Source organism: Zootermopsis nevadensis, unplaced genomic scaffold, assembly GCF_977971745.1.
Source record: "Zootermopsis nevadensis isolate Lab colony 2312 unplaced genomic scaffold, Znev_1.0 Znev_ptg000030l, whole genome shotgun sequence".
In the NCBI taxonomy this organism is placed as follows: Eukaryota; Metazoa; Arthropoda; class Insecta; order Blattodea; family Termopsidae; genus Zootermopsis; species Zootermopsis nevadensis.
In genome coordinates, this window is record NW_028259162.1 from 10,378,766 (window position 1) to 10,398,182 (window position 19,417).

The window sequence follows — 19,417 nt, forward strand, 5'->3', positions numbered from 1 at the left end:
AGTCCGAAGACAGCCATCTTCAAACTTAAAGCTGAGTGATAAAATTTTACTCCTTCCCTTCAGTTGTTGCATTTATATTGAATGAAGATGCTGTGACTGCGACGTTGCCATGGTGATAGCATCGATTAGCGACAGCTGGGTCATGTGAGGTCACTGCCTTCCTGACATTATCACTGATCACAGCCTTCTGGATAGTTATTGTGGGTGGGGGAGATTCGAATTTGTGTTTATTTTTGAGTATATAAAGAGAACTGTTCATATACCAGGAAATGTTTGTTGAATCTGGTAGACAGGACATCTCAGCTAACGTTACGGTTCAGTGTTGCCAACACATGGACTTTTATTGGCACTTGAAGATTTGGGGGAAAGTCATATGCTCCTAATTAGTGTACTTGGCCATACCACGTGGCCCTAATAGTTTAATATGAACCCGACATGACTAAGAGAAATGTTAGCTTTATCAGTTACACAGGATATGGTATCGAATGATAAATTTATTGTGATTGATGAGTTGACAATACAGAAGGAATCGGCTACGATCTACCTGATTTTATATTCCAACATCTTCCTGGAGGGACTGAGAAAAATTGTACAAAGCCTCGGTAAAGCCAGTCTCAGGGCTGGGAATAGAGCCCGGAACTTTATGAATGCGAAATACAATACGGCCTTGTACTTTTCAGTAACAAAGAATATTGACTTTCTTATTCTGTGATTACCGCTGACTTAGACAGTAGTTGTTGTTTATTAAGCAGCGCCTTTCTTCACATTTTAACTCTTCATGATGTAAGATACGAACACCTTCATGGTTTGAAATGGATCGATAGCTTATGTTTAAAGCTTAGTTGAAATACTTCTTTGCGTGCGGATCACTAACAATTAGTTTTTATTTTAATGTTGATGTAAATTTGTGTCATTTGTTGCAGAATACCTAGTAATTTTACTTCTTGTCTTTTATAACAAATTTTTTTAAATATGGCTGTCTTCTGGCTTGTAGCGCTGTGTAGTCTGGAAGAAGTTTACCAGCTTTTCAGAGGTCTTTACTGCCTCCATCATCAGGACAATGATTCGCAGTAAGGACCTCTGAAACGTTGGTAAACTTCTTCCAGACTACACAGCGCTACAAGCCAGAAGACATCCGCCTCGAGGGGAATGCAATTCCTTCATTCATCTTCAGCTTTGATTGTGAATAGTGGAAATATTTTTTTTCCGGGTACGTACTTACGTATTAACGGCTGACTTAAACATGGCGTCGAAAGGTATCATAACCTAGGGCAGAATGTTTTTATTGACGTACGGCAACGACGACCGTTTTGACGCCAGTTTGACTCACCCGTTGATATGTAAGTGCCCTTTTTCGTTCATTCGTAAAAATGTATGGGATAAAGCGCTACAGCATTTGAAAACCATTTTTGTAGGCATCCTATAAGTTATTCTTTTCGGTAGTATTATGCGCCGGCGAACTGAAGGATAAGGAGATTTCTTGATGCTATAAAAGTTTATGCTGTAGCTTTTAGAGTATATTTTGCTTCCTTTTATTGCAGTGAGAGTGGAGGTTATAGTTGATCCTTGCCGTAGTGGAGCTCAAGGGAGAGAAATTATCGATGGAATCCGGGAAAACTCGATGCTGTATTTGTTTCGTGATGCTTTGGACTGATGGTTGATAGTGTCATGGTGCTTTTGCGTTGGTAAATTTCTTGTAGTTGTACGTCCGTCTGTCTCTGACACGTATATGGACGTCTGTATTAAAGATAGCAAATGCATCTGTTTTATGACACTCGATACAAACATGAAGTTAATGGAGGCCTCTCCGTCTTCGTACTCTGACTCCTGTCGCGAACGCGATGAAGGGGGAGGGGTCAAAAGATATGACGTGTCTTATACAGTCTCGTCTACTTTAATTCGGAACTCACCTTCAAACGAATGAGATTATGGAAACCGAGTAATGGATGCACAACCGTTTAACATTTGCTTAAGGAACTCTTAGTTCTTTATTTGAGAAAAATCGTGTCGTAGACGCATGACCATAACGAATGGCTTGAAGGAAATGTCACTATACGTGTTACTTTGCGCTGTCTGAAGTTTAGTTTGCGAGTTTTGGCACGTTCATGTGACATTTAACATTCGTGAATAACAGAGCCAAAATAAATGAATCAATTATTCGATTTGTGAGTTGGAAATAAACTAGTGTAATTCAATTAAAGGCATTGAAATTTCGAATAATAATGAGTCTTTTGAGAGTATGTAACTTTATTAATCCATATTTTACAAAAATAAAAAAAGAGAGCATCACTCCTTCTTTTGACGCTGTGTAATCTGAACTACGGACAGAGTTGTTAAAAGAGGTAATTAAGTAAATATTGCTTCATAAAACATTGTTACTTACATTAGTTTTTTCTTATTTGGCTGCAATTAATAATACGCGGAACTAAATTTTATGTTGTATACTTTTGCGTGGTGCTTAATTAAGTAGGATTACAGGGACACATTTGTCATTTTACGTGCTAACTGACCTATCCTACATTATAACCGCCCTTGCTCCGCACCAGATGTAGTGATTATACCGCCATGACTGTACGCAGAGCTCCATATGTAAAGGCGGGAGGCGTCGTCGTCGTCAAATGCGTGGTACCCAAATCCGGTTTCGTGTTTTAGGTCTAGATTCTGTTAACCGCGAACTTCCATCCCTGTTGCAGGTGAACTGAGGTGTCTGTGGTCTTCACTTCGCCTCCCGGACACGGAAAGGACACAGGCGATATGGTAAGTCCAGTATTCACTTTTAATTCAAGGCATAGGAAACATTTTTGAAAACGAATTTCATTTCATAAAGCTCAGTTTTAAGTCAAGCTCTACTGTAGTAGCCGTCACCAATTTTGCATGCTTCATCGTCACAGCAGAATCGTACAACGCTGCAACACGAACAGCGGAGTCCGGACGAGTGAAGACGGTTCGGAATTCGCAGCGTAGCCGCACGGTTCGATTTATGTTGTTAGTTTATCCAGAAGACAGGCCAGAGTAGTTTCTGGGGAATGTTGTTTTGTAGTAGGTTGGAATTATTTGCGGCATGGGGAAGAATAAGGAAAACGAAAAATAGGGGGAAAGAACAAAGAACTGATGGAACCAGAATATTCTCATGGCACACAGTTAAGTTCAAAAACATTTCTTTCTTAGCCAGATTTTAAAAAAATTGCGCATTGCGATATGGACAATTGTAATTTGACGCTTTCTTGTGTGTGGGCATGAAATTTGGTTATCCCGGACAAAAAACAAGCTGAAGTGGAAAGCGGGAAAAAGCGAACACAGCTGAGGCTGACCTGAGTAGCTGGAAATTGCGTGGTTTGGTTATCCCTGGGCAGTAACATGAGCTGGTGCCGGGACGAACGTCCCGAATGTCCCGAACACAGCCCTGCTTCGTCTGAGTGGCTGAATAATGCAGCTCTCTCTGGCGATGTCCCCACTTCACCAGTATTGCCCGCATAAACTCCGGGCCCACTTAACCTAATACCAATGAAAAACGACGGCCGCTCGCACAGTATGCCTCAGAAAACAAATGGCAGCCTGGAGGAAGAAATCGACTGATCACTGTAATCAGGTGGAAGTACAGCATCAGCTCTTGGAGTTTGTGGGTTCGAATCTTCTTCTCATATTTATTTTTATCTCGGCATGAGTTTCCAAAGAAAAACATTTTAACAGTGTTTATATTACTCGAAATATGTACAGTAGGAAAGTAGGCTATTTGAGTTTTGTCATGACCTGATTGTTATTTAGTCGATCGAAAATATGTTACAAACAAATGTAGATTAAGGCGGGGTTTGTGTTTTTCATGAACCGCGTTTTTGTAAGGTGAACCATATATAAAAAAAATTCTATTTGATTCTCTTGTAAAATAAAAATGACATAAATCAGAATGCATACTGTATACTTCTGACAAAATATATTCGGTTCAGTTGTTTTTAAAGATGAAACATGCATGTAGACAGACGGAGGTTCAGAGAGGTACTCTTTCTTTATTAATTTTTATTTTATTTTATACACTTCGTGCAAAGTGATGTATATTTCCTCAGAGCATTAGGTCATGTGGGCCTAAAATAGCAGAGCTTTTCAAGCATTGTGTATCGTGCTTGGCTTTTACTCGGTGTAAAGACGGCGAGTTAAGTAATTTATGTACTGTTGAGCTGATACCGAGATTGGTCAGTACTTTTCATACCCAGCCCCATATCGGTAGCATCATTAATGTTAGGCTGAAGTTTGGTGTTATTTGATTTCCAATAATGCCAAATATTTGCCTTCCCCAAAACTACAGTCTTATATGATATTACTGATTTGATTCAAATTTTGAACTGAATAAAATTTGAGAAACTAGAGTGGTGTGATTGTAATGATACATATAAATGTCTCATGGGTCAATGCCAGAACAAATTTTAGGAACGAAAAGCAAATTTACTTACTAGAATGGCTTGAAATTATGGACGATATTTTTTTTACCTTGGCTCTACAGTTCTTGGAGAACGCAGATCGCCTCGTGTAGGTGAGATTTCGAAATCGTGATTATCGACATTTGACATGACTCCTTGCATGGGATGTCAGTCCAACGCAAGAGCTCTGCCTACATAGGATAACACAAACAGATAGACGAGGACAAACATCCATGCCTCGAGCGACAACATTTGAACCCATGAGGTCAGTATTCATCGGCCAAGACCAACGTTCTAGACCGCGCGGTCGCAGTGAAATGAGATGGACGTGTGATTGCGTGTGTGTAAATTACAGAACAATGGCGAAAAATGTTACTTTTTGGAATATTCGATCTGTAATATCCCCACAATTTATCGACAGTGGAATAGTCCATGTAATTATTACATTTTACGCTCCTATAACAACTTTGTTTTCAGATGACGGCATTTCTATAGCAGAAAAATATGGAAGGGTCTGCATTAAATTAAAAACACGGCTGACATCTAGCAGTCTTCTGGAGGTCAAGTCGACAACATTGTTCTGGTCATATGAAAACAGAAATGACCAGTTCACAAAAATATATTCTTCTTCTTAAATGAAAGTTTTGCTATAGGGGAGATTAAAACATTCCCACAATGTTTGTTGCTGTTGTGGAGCAACCACAGACGCTTCTCGATGTACTTGCTCCACCAATGCATTAGATTGTGTGTGTATGTGCTTACGTGCGTGCCCCTGTGGGCTGTTCGTGAAGCCATGAATGCATCGCCTCTTGAGCGCGGTATTCGTAGGCCAAAAGAGATTAGACTCGGGCGGCAGGAGATCCGGGCTGTAAGGTGGACAGCGAAGAACCTCAGACCCAAGTTGCGCAAGAATGTCACATTTGTGGGAAGCCGCATGTGAACGGGCGTTTCCATGACAACTTGGGTTTGACTTCCTTCTTCCCCATCCGGTTTACACACCCCGGACCTCCTGCAGCCCGAGTTTAACTTTTTTGGCCTACGAAAACCGCACTGAGAAGGCGCTGACTAGCTAATGTATCGTCATGTTTCTATTCCATTATGGAAGTAGAAAATGTGATAAGACGCGTAAAAATTGCAGTAATAGAGCTTAAAAAATAAAAGAATATAATCAAAGCAATTTGCGAAACTCTTAGGCGCAACTTGCCGGCCTCCACGGATTAGCAGACCCCTTGATGAGAAGTAATGCAGTTTAGTGTCTCGATGGGGGACGAAGGGACCTTGTGTTCAAATGTGAATGTGGTTTCTTTTCATTTGCATAAATGTGATAGTTTTCAAATAGAAATTGCGGAAACTTTCTAATCTCCATTGTATGTAATAAATTAAAATCGGATTAATTTGTTCCTGAAACAAATCTCGTGGAATGTGAGTGCATAAATTAGCAATACAAATTTCTATCGCTGTGGAATATTTCGTCAATTATTGCCTTGAACTTTGGGCTTGGATGTAAGAAATGTTTTTTTTGAGAACGACGGGTGGAATGTTGCAAGTTGAACCTTTAACCTTTTCCTGGGGCCTGCGGCGTGATTAATTGCGATTCTCTGTGGAACGGAACTACACCGGCGTTTGTTTTTAAAACATTGTACGAGCGAGGCCAAAGTTACGTGTTTTCGGGAACATGAGGTTCCTTTGCATTTGTTTCTAAACGCCCTACTTCATTTGTCATTCCTGTCTTAAAGACATTTTTGCAACCCGAATACCGAAATTGTGTAGACAGAAACTTATACCCTTAGTCTAGTAATTGTCTTTCAAGTTATTTATTGTAGTAATAACAACAAAATCCAACTACATTTCTGTGTTGCATCTTCATAGATTTTAATTTGTTTCAAGTTAGAGTTCCTTGAATTAGTATATGACAGTGAAATTTGGAAGCTTTGTGAATGTAATTACTTTCATGTAATATTTTGCCGAACTCTGTATTCTGAAACACCCATTCGCCAGTACTGATTGTGTTTTGTGGTGTTTTGATTGAAAAGTTAACAGTACGCTATTAAATCCATCCTGCTACTAGAAATAATTTAATAATATATTCTGGTTTTGTACAAAAGCAAAAAGTGTACTTGCTGTTTGAAGGCAGGAGAACTCCAACATTTCCTCGGCACTGCAATTAACTAACACAATAACGAAGCCAGTGATTACAGTACGGCCTGTGTTTTCTAGAGCTTGTTACATCCCCTTTGAAGTTTTCAACAGCTCAGGAGGATTGTTTAAATCATATTAATGCCGTGTGGACGTATTTCCTCTGTCTCTAGAACGTTAGATGGGCTTATGCCATGGGATTCATTGGGTTGGAGGTCTGTGATGGATTCCTAACGTCCGGTTCAGTTTTAACACAAAGCCACACTAAGCAAATTAGATCTTCAGTAGAACATCGGAAGGTCCCTGCGTCGGATACCGGATATTCTGACGGAGGTTTGTCATGCTTTCTAGAGTTACTCGATAAAATTCGCGGCTCTCTTCTGAGATGTAGCATCTTTATGTCTAGTACATATTAACCGACGTTTCAGAGGAGATTATTACTTCCATAATTCGGATGATCACTCTGATTTAGGTGCTACACCTCAAACCACAGCCCTTCACTTCCATTTTGTTTTAGTTCACATCTTCAGAATCTTGAATGTGAAACGGAAAGAAGTAAATATTTTGCTGTACGTACAGCTGCAAAAAAAATGTTAGTGGCAAGTTAAAGATAAATCATATAGAAGTTACACGAAGGGACGTACCAACCAAACGAATGGTAGTTATGCTGGAAGCATTGTGCTGAAATGCTTCGTAAAATACTGCGGGTGAAACACTAGAAATCAGTTTTGTTTAAATTTGTTCCTTCAGCAGTACAAATATGGCGGCCGTGTCAAGGTTTTTAGTGGAAGTGTACGAACTCATTGCGTGTAGAATCAAATAATTCTGTTGTGATACACGTGTATTTCAATATGCGACTTTTGTAACACTATTTTCTTTTTATGATTTTTAACTCCAATCTCGCCAAAGAAGAATTCGATATAACGGTACTGATAGAAAATTGTTTTCATGTATGTCCAGTCGGGCGAAGTCCTTATGTGGGCTTTAAGCGTGCAATTTGGTGACAGCTATAGTGTCTGTCATACCATCGTCGATGTTTAGTACGATTATCGATATTCTGATTCAGAAATATGCAACGTTTTATTAGGGCCGTTTTCAGGAAAGCGGTTTGTAAGTAATATCCCGACAGCGAGAAATATTTTGGTGTGTTCACTGTCGTTAATCGTTGTACTTGATACTTGACGTGTGTATTCTCGCTTGCCCTCGAGTAAACGTTATGGTATCAATAATTGCAACAATGGGCTCACTTCGTAACCTTAAAATACACGGTGGTGGTAACCGTGAGATCTTAAATACTCGTACTAATCGACGTTTCGTTGCTGTTTGTGCATGAAATAGAACTCGCTGTTTGGGGGGGTGTGAACTAGTCGCAAGGCATGCGCCATTATGCGACATTATAGGACAAATCTCGACCGAAGATCGATTGTGCTGTACGTTGCTCGAACTTCAGGATGGTCTGAATGCATGCGCGATGTTAATTGTACCTTTGCTTTATTGCATAACCGATTCCTTTTCGTCGCTTATCCTCTTTTCTTTTCTTGTCCAAGATAATATAGACTGCTATTTAACTGAGTCATTCGGTTGTAGTGAGTTACACTCAGTGTTATTGGTTCGCTTCATAGGAACATGACAAATTAGTCCCTGTAGGTGACACTTAATTGTTGTATTAGTACATATGAAGAGGATGTTTAAAAGAGGCTTATAATACTTACCTCAGTCTTTTCAAGGGCACGTATAATCTAAATACTGTTTAACAAGATTGGAAATGTGAACTGTTTGGAGTAAACTGATATTTTAAAGGTATTTTTCACGCCACATCGCGTAGATAATCGTTGCACTAATACGATCCAAGAACATTGTGGAACAGTGTATTCCAGAAATGACAATTGGTTATTCTTGCAATAATGTTGCGGCAACACGTGTGGTGGAAGTACTGGGCGGTTAAGCGCCTGGGGTTAAATACTCTTGGTTTGGATTAGGCGTTGGGGTATTACCTAGGGGTGCCCGGATGGGGGCTTAATCACCGGAAGTGGCCTAACTCCGTGGGTGGGAATAGCCCTTCGGAGGCAGTTCATATCCTCCTGCGGTTTGGATGATCTATCCTGAGATGGGGGACGTTACCTCTGAGGGCAAGTCCGGAGGGCAAAGCACCAAAGTGAGACTAAGATCTGCTAGGACCATTAGGGATCCAGTCTATCATTGGGTTCGAAGCCTTCCGAGGGCACGAAAAGGGTTTCTAACGCTCTGGTGGGCTACGGACAGGATAGAAAGCCCAGGGTGCAGAGCTCCAGGAAGAGGATGCGCTCGGGTGGCCTAGCCCATGAGCGGCGAAGCCCGTCAGGGATAGTCTCGGTATTACTGAAGTGGCTTCAGGTGTTGGAGGTAAAGGGTTGCCCAACTCGGCGAAAGCAATGCAGAGGAATCACAATACCAGTAGGAAATCGGAAGGTTTATTAGGTGTCCTTTCACCATGGAATGTGAAAGCATAATCAAATGGAGTTAGGCTTAATAAATATGTTTTTACCTTCAAGAAAACACTACTTCACTACTACAAGTTTTATTTCTTCAGTGATGTTTGCGGAAAGTTTGATGTCTGTGAAACTTCCAAAGGGATTAGGCGTATGTCGACGACACGCACAGTTAACTTTACGTTGAAGTTGGTGGCACACACTGTCGTAGGCCTGTGACGGGAAATTTCGATCTAGCAGGAAGGAGAAGACGTAAGTCGAAAGAGAGATGGTTTCATCAACTAAACGTAACTACGATCAGAGCATAAACAACCAACACTACATGTATTAATAGTAACTGTGGTACTAAGAGATTTTGCCTTGCCGAGAATCGAACCATAATCTTTCAGCCTATATCCTAATCTCTACTGTACTGACTGAGTCATTCTGACCCCCGAAATATTGGTAAATATTAAATAACTTTGTAGACAGGGAGGAGAAAGGAGGCCATGATCATTTACTGCAATACGAGTAAGTGACAACTGAGTACTGGTCGCTCGCAATTCGATTCTAACAGGTGCTTTGCTAATGTAATAATAATAATTATGTGATAATATTACTTTAACTTGACTTGTAAGCGATAAAGTCGTTTCTGTTTTTTCTCTATTGCCACATGTGGAATGGATTTGGAAACTGTATTTCAAAATGATCATTTGCGAATTTTCTATAACTTGACGGAGCTACTCAGGAAATTCCTCATCTTTTATTGACTGTGAAGATTTATTACCGTGTTCACGAGAGCCTGTCATATCCTGTGTGAGTTCACATCCACCTTTCCTGTTTCTAAGGCCTATTTTAATGTTATTTTTCCATATACACCTTCTATTTATTTCGAATTCACGATGTTTAGAAGCCTCATATGGACGTCTTCCCCTCAGATGATGAGACATAGAGGCTGGTGATGACGTGGCAGGCTCTTGGAAAAATTCTGCTACTCCATACCATGGCATTTTTCAGTGACATTTGTCTGTTGTGACTTTTATCTTATTTTTGCTGCTCAACCTTACGGAAGTCCATAAATTTTTATTACGGGCTGTAAGGGGTGTGGTCCCTTTTTAATGTAATAGTTCATACACAGTCACACTAGATGGTGATATTGCCGCTCTGTTCATAGCGCTACTTGCGGGAAGCTGAGGAACCATGTGACGATAAAGACTATTGATCTTTATACTACGTCATTAGTGGAGAGGCGTGCGGAGGATTGCGCGGTCCTTTCCAAAACAATTTCTCCGATGAAAATAATGGAATAATAATGATAATAATAACATTTAAGTTGTGTGCACATGAAAAATTGATAATAATGTTCATGTTCTGACTGCCTGTACAAATAAAAGCCATACAATAAGTAATTTTAACTAAATGAGCCACTAATTATGATTTGATATTAGTAACACGCTTGTTATGTTGACGCGGGAGGGGTAATTTATATTCAATGCGATTAGTCCATGTTTCAATTTTTGCGAGCAGCCCAAGACTTAAAAATACAAGCAAAAAGCGAGTGGCGAGAATCGATGTTAGTTGGACTCTTTGCCGATAGACAGCGTAGCATGTACTCGAATCACACCCGGCAGTCTTTTTGCGGCGAGACCCGAAACTATTTAACATTGCCTTTATAAGCTGTTTTGGTTAAAATTACACAGGAATTAACAAGCAGTGTCACCACTTGTTCGACCTGCAGTAATTTCTTTATAAGTGCAGCCTCAAGAAATTTGTATGCGGCGTACATGCAATTAAAGGTTGCCATAGCAGCAGGCGGAGATGCCGGATCAATACTAGATCAGTTCTTCTACATCTAATTTTGTTCTCTGTATCTCAATTTATTTGCTGTCTTTGAAGATCTTAGTTTATTTCGGGTGCCTGCTTCATTTATCTGATACTTATTTTATCGCAGTTTCTCACTCTATATTCTATCTCCTCTTTCCTGACTCTCCCTCTGGCTCCCCTTCGTAATCTCTTATCTGACATTCCCTTCTTGCTATGTAGTTTTTATCTTTCTTTCAGTGACATCTCATTCTAATGTGTTTTGCTTCATTTCTTTCTAATCTGAACTTATTTTGCCTGATATTAGGCTACATCTTAATTTCTGCTGTACCAATTCATCCTCTGTGCACTTCTCTGCTCTTGTTGTCGAGCACACCCACTTTTCCTCTGAATTCCTTGCACTTCCGACTCTCTCCCGATCATTCCTCTCTCTCTTTCTCCCTTTCAGCTTCAGTGCTTGCGTCTTCTCGTTCCCTTGGGCGTGGCCATGCGACGTTCAACGTGTTTACCGCTAGACCTCATTTTGAGTCGTCGCAAATCCCAGCCGATTTTAAAAATGGTAAGGGTGAATCGAAATTGCTGATAAAGAACTTCTGTCAGTATTGGACGCTTGTCTATAAACCATACATGTACCATTCAGTTATGAATTGCTTATAGGATTTGTAATTTGGTTTTATCCAGAAAACTTGCGTACGTTCTCTCATATAGGCTTTAGCATGAATAGGTAACAGACCGAAAATTAAATAAAGGGATAATGGCTTTTGTTGTGTTCATCACTTGAACTAACAGTAGGATATTAATAATAGAGCAGAAAAATATAATTTTATAAAAATTTACCAACCACCTGCTCAAGGACTGTATCCAATGCAAGACACTGCCTTCGTCCGGGATGCGCTTTGCTTCACCCCTCTCTTTCAGTTATCTGGCAAGTATTGTGACAAAATAACCATATCTGAAGTTAAACAGAAACAAAAGAAAAGTAAATTTCCAACAGACAAGCCTTTCTTAATATTTTTAAGCGTGTCAGAAATGATCGCACACATTTATTGATGCCACACTCCAAGTCCTCACTGCATATCGCCTCCATCTCCAGGTTTCTCCTCCATGCACAAATCTAGACGGCGTCACATCGCGTCCAAAACGTTAAGCAATTTATACATGACCGCGGCATCACAGCACAGGTCACAATCGACGCATATGTAGATGACAATGAAACAATTTGGACGATGACACTGCTACCTACGCTGTTCTTTGAGGTACATTTTCGCAACATCCAGCAGGAAGTAAGTACAGTGAGTATTTCTGCGTCGCTGGGTAATAGCAGAACAGAACATCGTAGAAAGTCGATACTAGTCGTATTTCGGTCCGAAGGTCCATACTTGGTCTTAAACTGTGTCGTTTGTTACTGACAATCACGTACGATTAATACATTGCGGCTCTAGCAAAAGTGTTTGAAATAGTGTGCAAGGGAGCGAAAATTGATTAAAAGCTGTTCGCTCTTTGGAATGTGCGATAAGCGTACAAAGCGGAATTACTTACGTTTCAACTTTAGTTGCTTATGAAGTTCGTGGTTTTATTACACCTTTATGCCTCCTGGACCGGTTTAATTACGGAGCTTTGCTTTAAAAACGATTGAAATCAAATGGAATAAAAAAATAACCAAACTAGAAGGATGCCATTTCTACTCCATTATAGAACTTGATCTCAAGTTATTCTGCAGAAGCTGATAGTAAGATCACCTAATTCAGAATTTCCCTACCTTTTATGGAATCCAAATGTTCATCGACGGAAATTTGAAAAGTTTGTCTAAGCGTGACAAAGCCTGACTAGGCGTCACATACCGTAACGGCGTGACGAGATGTGGCCAGAAGTGTCGAAATGTGACGAATGTTTACAAATCGTGACCAAACGTGACAAAGCGTGACCAAACGTGATAAAGCGTGACCAGGCGTGGCGTACTGTAATGGCGTGACTAGATGTGGCCATAAGTGTCAAACCTTCACAAAAGTTTTCAAAACGTTAAATAACATAAAAAAGACAGTGATCAAACTTAACCTAACCAGCTGTTACCATAAGTGTTTAAATACGACGCAAATTTGAAACTTGTGTCAAAGCGCGACAAAGCTTTACGGAACATAACGTGACTTAGTGATGACGCGTGCCCAAGCGTGACAAAGCGTGACGAGGCGTGACCTACTTTGGCATAGTGACTGGGGATAACCATGTGAGTTGAAACGTGGCCAAGATATACAAAGCATGACCAAACGCGACAAAGCGTGATAATGCGTGACTTGGCGTGACATGCTATAAAGGCGCGACAAGAGGTCACCATAAGTGTTTAAATACGACGAAAATTAAAATGTTTGTCAAAGCGTGACAAAGCGTGCTCAAGCGTGACAAAACGTGACTAGGCGTGGCAAACCATAACGGTGTGACGAAATGTGGCCAAAAGTGTCGAAATATGAGGAATATTTTCAATTCGTGACCAAACGTGACCAAGCGTGCTCAGGCGTGACAAAGAATGACTAGGCGTGACGTACTGTAACGGCGTGACGAGATATGGGCAAAGGTGTCACAACAATTTTCAAAACGATCAATAACCTAACAAAACACAGTAATCAAACCTAACCTAACCTAACCTAACCTAACCCAACCCAACCCAACCCAACCTAGCCTAACGTAATCTATCCCAACACAATGTAGGAACTGAGAATATGTTGCGACCTATACATGACCTTGACATATTCATGACCTCTAAATATTGTCTACAATGTCACTCAGATTCGTACAGTTCTCTATGTATATACGTGAGAAAATAATACTACGAATGACCTTGAAATGTTTGAGGACTCTTATTCTCAAACAGTTTGTGTGATCTTGTCGTGGTCTTGCCATGAACTTCACCCATCCGTGACCTCATTTTAACATGAGTATAATGAACCAGGTATTTAAGGTTGGTGGGAAATAAGCGTGTGAAGATATGACCTTGAGAATCGTAAAGATCTGTATCTGGGAAACTAGTGGACCGATCTTGTTGTGACTACCATATGACCTTTACCTATACATGACCTCATTTTGACATGAGTATTGTTAACCAGCTATTTGCCGTTTGGCAGATATAAGTATTATAATATATGACCTTGAGAATTTTAAAGACCCTGTATCTGGGAAACTAGTGGGCCGATTTTGTCGTGCCTTCCATATGGCCTTGACCTATACATGACCTCATTTTGACATGAGTATTGTTAACCAGCTATTTGCCGTTTGGCAGATATAAGTATTATAATATATGACCTTGAGAATTTTAAAGACCCGTATCTGGGAAACTAGTGGGCCGATTTTGTCGTGCCTTCCATATGGCCTTGACCTATACATGAACTCATTTTGACATGAGTATGGTTAACCAGCTATTTACCGTTTGACAGATATAAGTATGATAATATATGACCTTGAGAATTTTAAAGACCCGTATCTGGGAAACTAGTGGGCAGATTTCGTTGTGACTACCATATGACCTTGATTTATACATGACCTCATTTTGACATGAGTTTGGTTAACCAGCTATTTACCGTGCTCAAGCGTGACAAAGAGTGACTACGAGTGACGTACTATGACGGCGTGAGGAGATATGGCCATAGGTGTCTAAACGTCACAAAAATTTTGAAAACGTTCAATAACCTAACAAAAGCAGTAATCAAACTTAATCTAACCCAACCCAACCCAACCTAACCTAACCTAACCTAACCCAACCTAACCTAACGTAATATATCCCAACACAATGTGGGAACTGAGCATATGTTGCAACCTATACATGACCTAGACGTATCCATGACCTCTAAATATTGTCTGCAATGTCACTCAGATTCGTACAGTTCTCTATGTATTGCGTGAGAAAATAGTACTACGAATGACCTTGAAACGTTTGAGGCCTCTTATTCTCAAACAGTTTGTGTGATCTTGTCGTGGTGTTGCCATGTCCTTCACCCATCCGTGACCTCTTTTTAACATGATTATAGTCAACTAGGTATTTACGGTTAGCGGGAAATAAGCGTGTGAAGATATGACCTTGAGAATCTTAAAGATCTGTATCTGGGAAACTAGTGGACCGATCTTGTTGTGACTACCATATGACCTTTACCTATACATGACCTCATTTTGACATGAGTATGATTAACCAGCTTTTTACCGTTTGGGAGATATGAGTATGATAATGTATGACCTTGAGAATTTTAAAGACCCGTATCAGGGAAACTAGTGGGGCGATTTTGTCGTGACTTCCATATGACCTTAACCCATACATGACCTCATTTTAACATGAGTATTGTTAACCAACTATTTGCCGTTTGGCAGATATAAGTATTATAATATATGACTTGAGAAATTTAAAGACCCGTATCTGGGAAACTAGTGGGCCGATTTTGTCGTGACTTCCATATGACCTTGACCTATACATGAACTCATTTTGACATGAGTATGGTTAACCAGCTATTTACCGTTTGACAGATATAAGTATGATAATATATGACCTTGAGAGTTTTAAAGACCCTTATCTGGGAAAATAGTGGGCAGATTTCTTTGTGACTTCCATATGACCTTGACCTATACATGACCTCATTTTGACATTGGTTTGGTTAACCAGCTATTTACCGTGCTCAAGCGTGACAGAGAGAGTACCCGTGTCGTACTGTAACTGCGTGACGAGATTTGGCCATAGGTGTAAAAACGTCACAAAAATTTTGAAAACTTTCAATAACCTAAGAAAACACAGTGATCAAACTTAACCTTACCTGACCTAACCTAACCTAACTAACCCAACCTATCGAAGCCTATGGTAAGCGAATTTGTAACCTAAACTTACATATCGAAGCTTAATCTAACATATTTGAAAATTAGCGAAAATTAATCGATCTTTACTTTAAAAAATATACGTTTCGAAGCGTGAATTAGTGATCACGGTTTCCCAGGCTTCACAAAGCGTGACCAGGCATGACCCGCTTTGACATAGTGACTAGGGATCACCATGAATTAAAACGTGGCCAACATATACAAAGCATTCCCTAACGTGACAAAGCGTGACTAGGCGTAACCTCCTACAAAGGCGTGACGAGAGGTTACCATAAGTATTTAAATACTACGAAAATTTTGAAAGTGTGTTCAAGCGTGTCAAAGCGTGTTCAAGCGTGTCAATGCATGATTAGGCGTAACACACCTTAACGGCGTGAGGATATGTGGCCATAAGTGTCGAAATGTGACAAGGAACTTCAACAAGTTACCTAACCTAACTGACTAACCCTACCTAACTTAACCTAACCTAACTTAACGTAATCTAACCTAATTCAACCTATCTTAACCTAACCTAACCCAATCTTTTTAGCCTAACCAAACCTGTCGTGACATCATGTAACGTTGCATAGTTGCCAAAATTAACCGAGCGTTACGTATACTGCGTTCCAGCGTTCTTGGCCGCTGAACGTTTGTGAATTGGAACCTTTGAGCAAGTCAGTTTCCAGAAGTTTGCTGGTAGGGATGCAGCAGGCCGCATACAGTACACTACAAATAAAATGTCACCACGTTATGTAACACAGGAAAGTCGATTTTACTACACTACACATCACTAGAAAATTAACAGTGCAGAAAGTATTTGATAATTTTATCTTTTTCACAACTCTTTGGTCCTCTTCCAATTCTTCCACTCCTCACAGGCCATCGCTCTATAACATATTACTCGATTCATCACTACCGCTGCTGCTGTTCACTCCAATATCTTTAATTATAATACGTTCAATGGCGTCTTCGATCATGCCTTCTTACTCATAATAAGTTTGTTCTAGTTTTTCCACATACTGACATACATTCGCCCATTTCTCTTGCCCAATTTCATCGAATCTCTGGCAACACAGATGCTCGACGTCCTTAATTTTAAATGTTGTGTTCTTGCTTGCAGCCCATTGTTTTATATCTGCCCAAATAAGTTCAGTGGGGTGTAAATCGGGATGATACGGCGGAATTCTCAGCACAGTACGTTCTTTGCCTGCTAAAATATGATCAATCACATAATATTTGTGCTTTGACTTATTTAGTTTGATTAAATTGTACAGTTGAGCTTTCTACAGGTTGTCTGAAAATGGGATGTTATTTCCAACAGACAGGCTTTCTTTTCTTCCGTCTTTGATTAAGACGTCGGTGGTTTGTCTGAGTGTTGTGATAAGAGGCGTTATCAATGACCAGAAAGGAGATTGCAATGAACATGTATCATGTTGTTAACACAGCACAGTCACGAGACAACAATATCAGGCTTTCACACTGCTGTACTGACCGACGGAAACTCCTTCCTTCCTTCATTGGGTGGTCCGCATATTGTGCTCTCCCTACAAGGTCAGCGGCCATAATCGGTGGATCCAGTTCTACTCTCCTCTCCTCTACTCCACTCCACTTTGTTCGCTCCTTTCGCTTGGTTTTTGTATTTCGTTAATAGATGGCGTTGCAGGGCTGCGAGATTATTAAAACTAAGCATGCGCATTTCTGTCTTTGTCCTTATCCCTGCCATTTTGAAAACCACTTATCTTCTTCACTACCTTGTCTAAATAAAATTTAAACCAATATTAAGATTTTACTGAGACACTTGACCCACTCAAATTATCATGGAGACCAAATTTGGTTCGCATTCCAGGGTTTAAGAACCACAGCATTGGAGCCCATTTGACAATTGTTCATAGCCAGCAACAAACCAGAAAGTCTAATCCCTCAACGTACAAAAACCATTAAGGAGGCATGCAAATTCTTTCGGCTGTACATATTTCGACTCTTTGTATATCGGATACAGTATTTCGAATCGAGATTCGATATGAAGACCCACTACGTAGAATTCCAGATAAGCCACCTTTCGCCTAAGGGACGTGCAGATCAGTGCACAATGATAATCTCCCAATCGCAATCCAGTGCCCACTGCATAATCAGAATTTCAGACAATGCCATGATGTAGTGCCTGTTTGTAGTGCCCCCATACCTGCTATGTGTACAGCAAAATAATAGAATTGCTAGTGTAAAATGCATGATGTTGATATTCTCAGGTTAGCAGTGGAAGGAGAATTCCACTCAGCGAGTTGATACCTCACACACATCGCATTCGTGCGAACAAGGAGTCTACATCTTCACAGGTGAAAGGGGAACCTAGTTTCGGCAAATAATTGTGAAATTATCATTCATAGACGTGTTTTATAGACTTTAATGAAGTTATAGGATTCTTATCATATAGAGGTAATGTAATACACCATTATAATTTTTGATGTCTGTGATGAAGCTGTTAACTAGCACTATTACGTTTTATTCTCAAAGAGGATCCTTCACTGTTTCTGATATTTTATATTCGCAGTATCCATATTAATAGATTGAAGGTTTTGGTTAAAATTAGCCTGGACATTAACACAACAGGTTTAACACAAGTTAGTATAAATTATTCCGTTCTTATTTGTGTTGCACTAACACACGAAATGGAGATCTTTTAGCACCAAGACCACTCAGTCCAGCAAGGATTAGGCTGCTAGACTGCCCCTTATAGCTATTTCGATGTTCTGTGATTAAATTAAATTTCATTTCATTGGTAACAAGACTTGTTGTTGCAGGACACAGTATGGCCCCAGCATACTGGCACAACTCAGGGAGAAGTCTTGTTCTGCCGATATTCTGCTTGTTCGTCATCTTACTTCAAGTTACCTCTGGTAAGTTTTAAGAACTAACCTGTTGCACGTATGACTTCAAAAGTAATGTTTCGTAATTTTATTTGAAAAGCAAGTTGAGAGAGGATATTTCTTTTCACACCCAGTTATTGAAGATGGCTGTCTTCTGGGTTGTTGCACTGTGTAGTCTGGTAGAAGTTTACCGACATTTCAGAGGTCCTTGTTGCCTCCTTCATCAGGGCGATGAGTATGAAGATTTCTGTCTTCTGGGTTGTTGCGCTGTGTAGTCTGGTAGAAGTTTACCGACATTTCAGAGGTCCTTGCTGCCTCCATCATCAGGGCGATGGATCGCAACAAGGTGAAACGTCTGTCAACTTCTACCATACTACAGGGCGCAACAACCCAGAAGACAGCCTTCTTCAGACTCACCGCCGTGAAAACCTCAAATCCTACAAATCCAGTTATTGCATTGGAACATTTATTTCCATTTAGATTCTTTACGTTGTCAGGTATCTATCTCAGAAAGGATACATACAATTGGTTGGTAGATATACTAATTATGTGATGCAGAACGATAGGACGTTAGTGTTATTTAAGACAAATTTAAGACAAAGAGACCTGTTCTGACATTATATTTTACCATTATTATGCTACTTTTAGCCTATATTCTTGTACTGAGAAACTAACCATGAGTTACACGTTATTTTATTAACAGTTGCTTGAATAGTCTGTCTGAATCGCGAATACAATTTACAAAATTCAGGTTGGAGTTCCGGATTCAGTGGGAACTATATTACTTATTAATGTGCTAACTTTATTAAATACTGCATTAGCATGGAAACAGTTTCGTTAACCATATCATATTTTCAAATATTTAAATTTCTTAAATTATAAGTTTCTTAAGCTTTCACACGTACAGTACGTT

At 39.9% G+C, this 19,417-nt stretch overlaps 1 protein-coding gene across 8 annotated transcripts in view; it reads left to right on the forward strand.

Moving 5' to 3' along the window:
* Positions 1–19,417, forward strand: part of LOC110827201 (cubilin) — a 94,268-nt gene that overhangs the window by 18,471 nt on the left and 56,380 nt on the right. For 7 of the 8 annotated variants that reach the window (XM_022058637.2, XM_022058638.2, XM_022058640.2 and 4 more), the window contains exons 2-3: positions 2,694–2,757; positions 18,439–18,534. In XM_022058637.2, the coding sequence (XP_021914329.1) occupies positions 18,447–18,534 (88 nt within the window). In that variant the 5' untranslated portion in view covers positions 2,694–2,757; positions 18,439–18,446. Of the gene's footprint in view, positions 1–2,693; positions 2,758–18,438; positions 18,535–19,417 lie in introns of those variants that run through there. The other variant, XM_087358953.1, reaches the window with a different exon arrangement.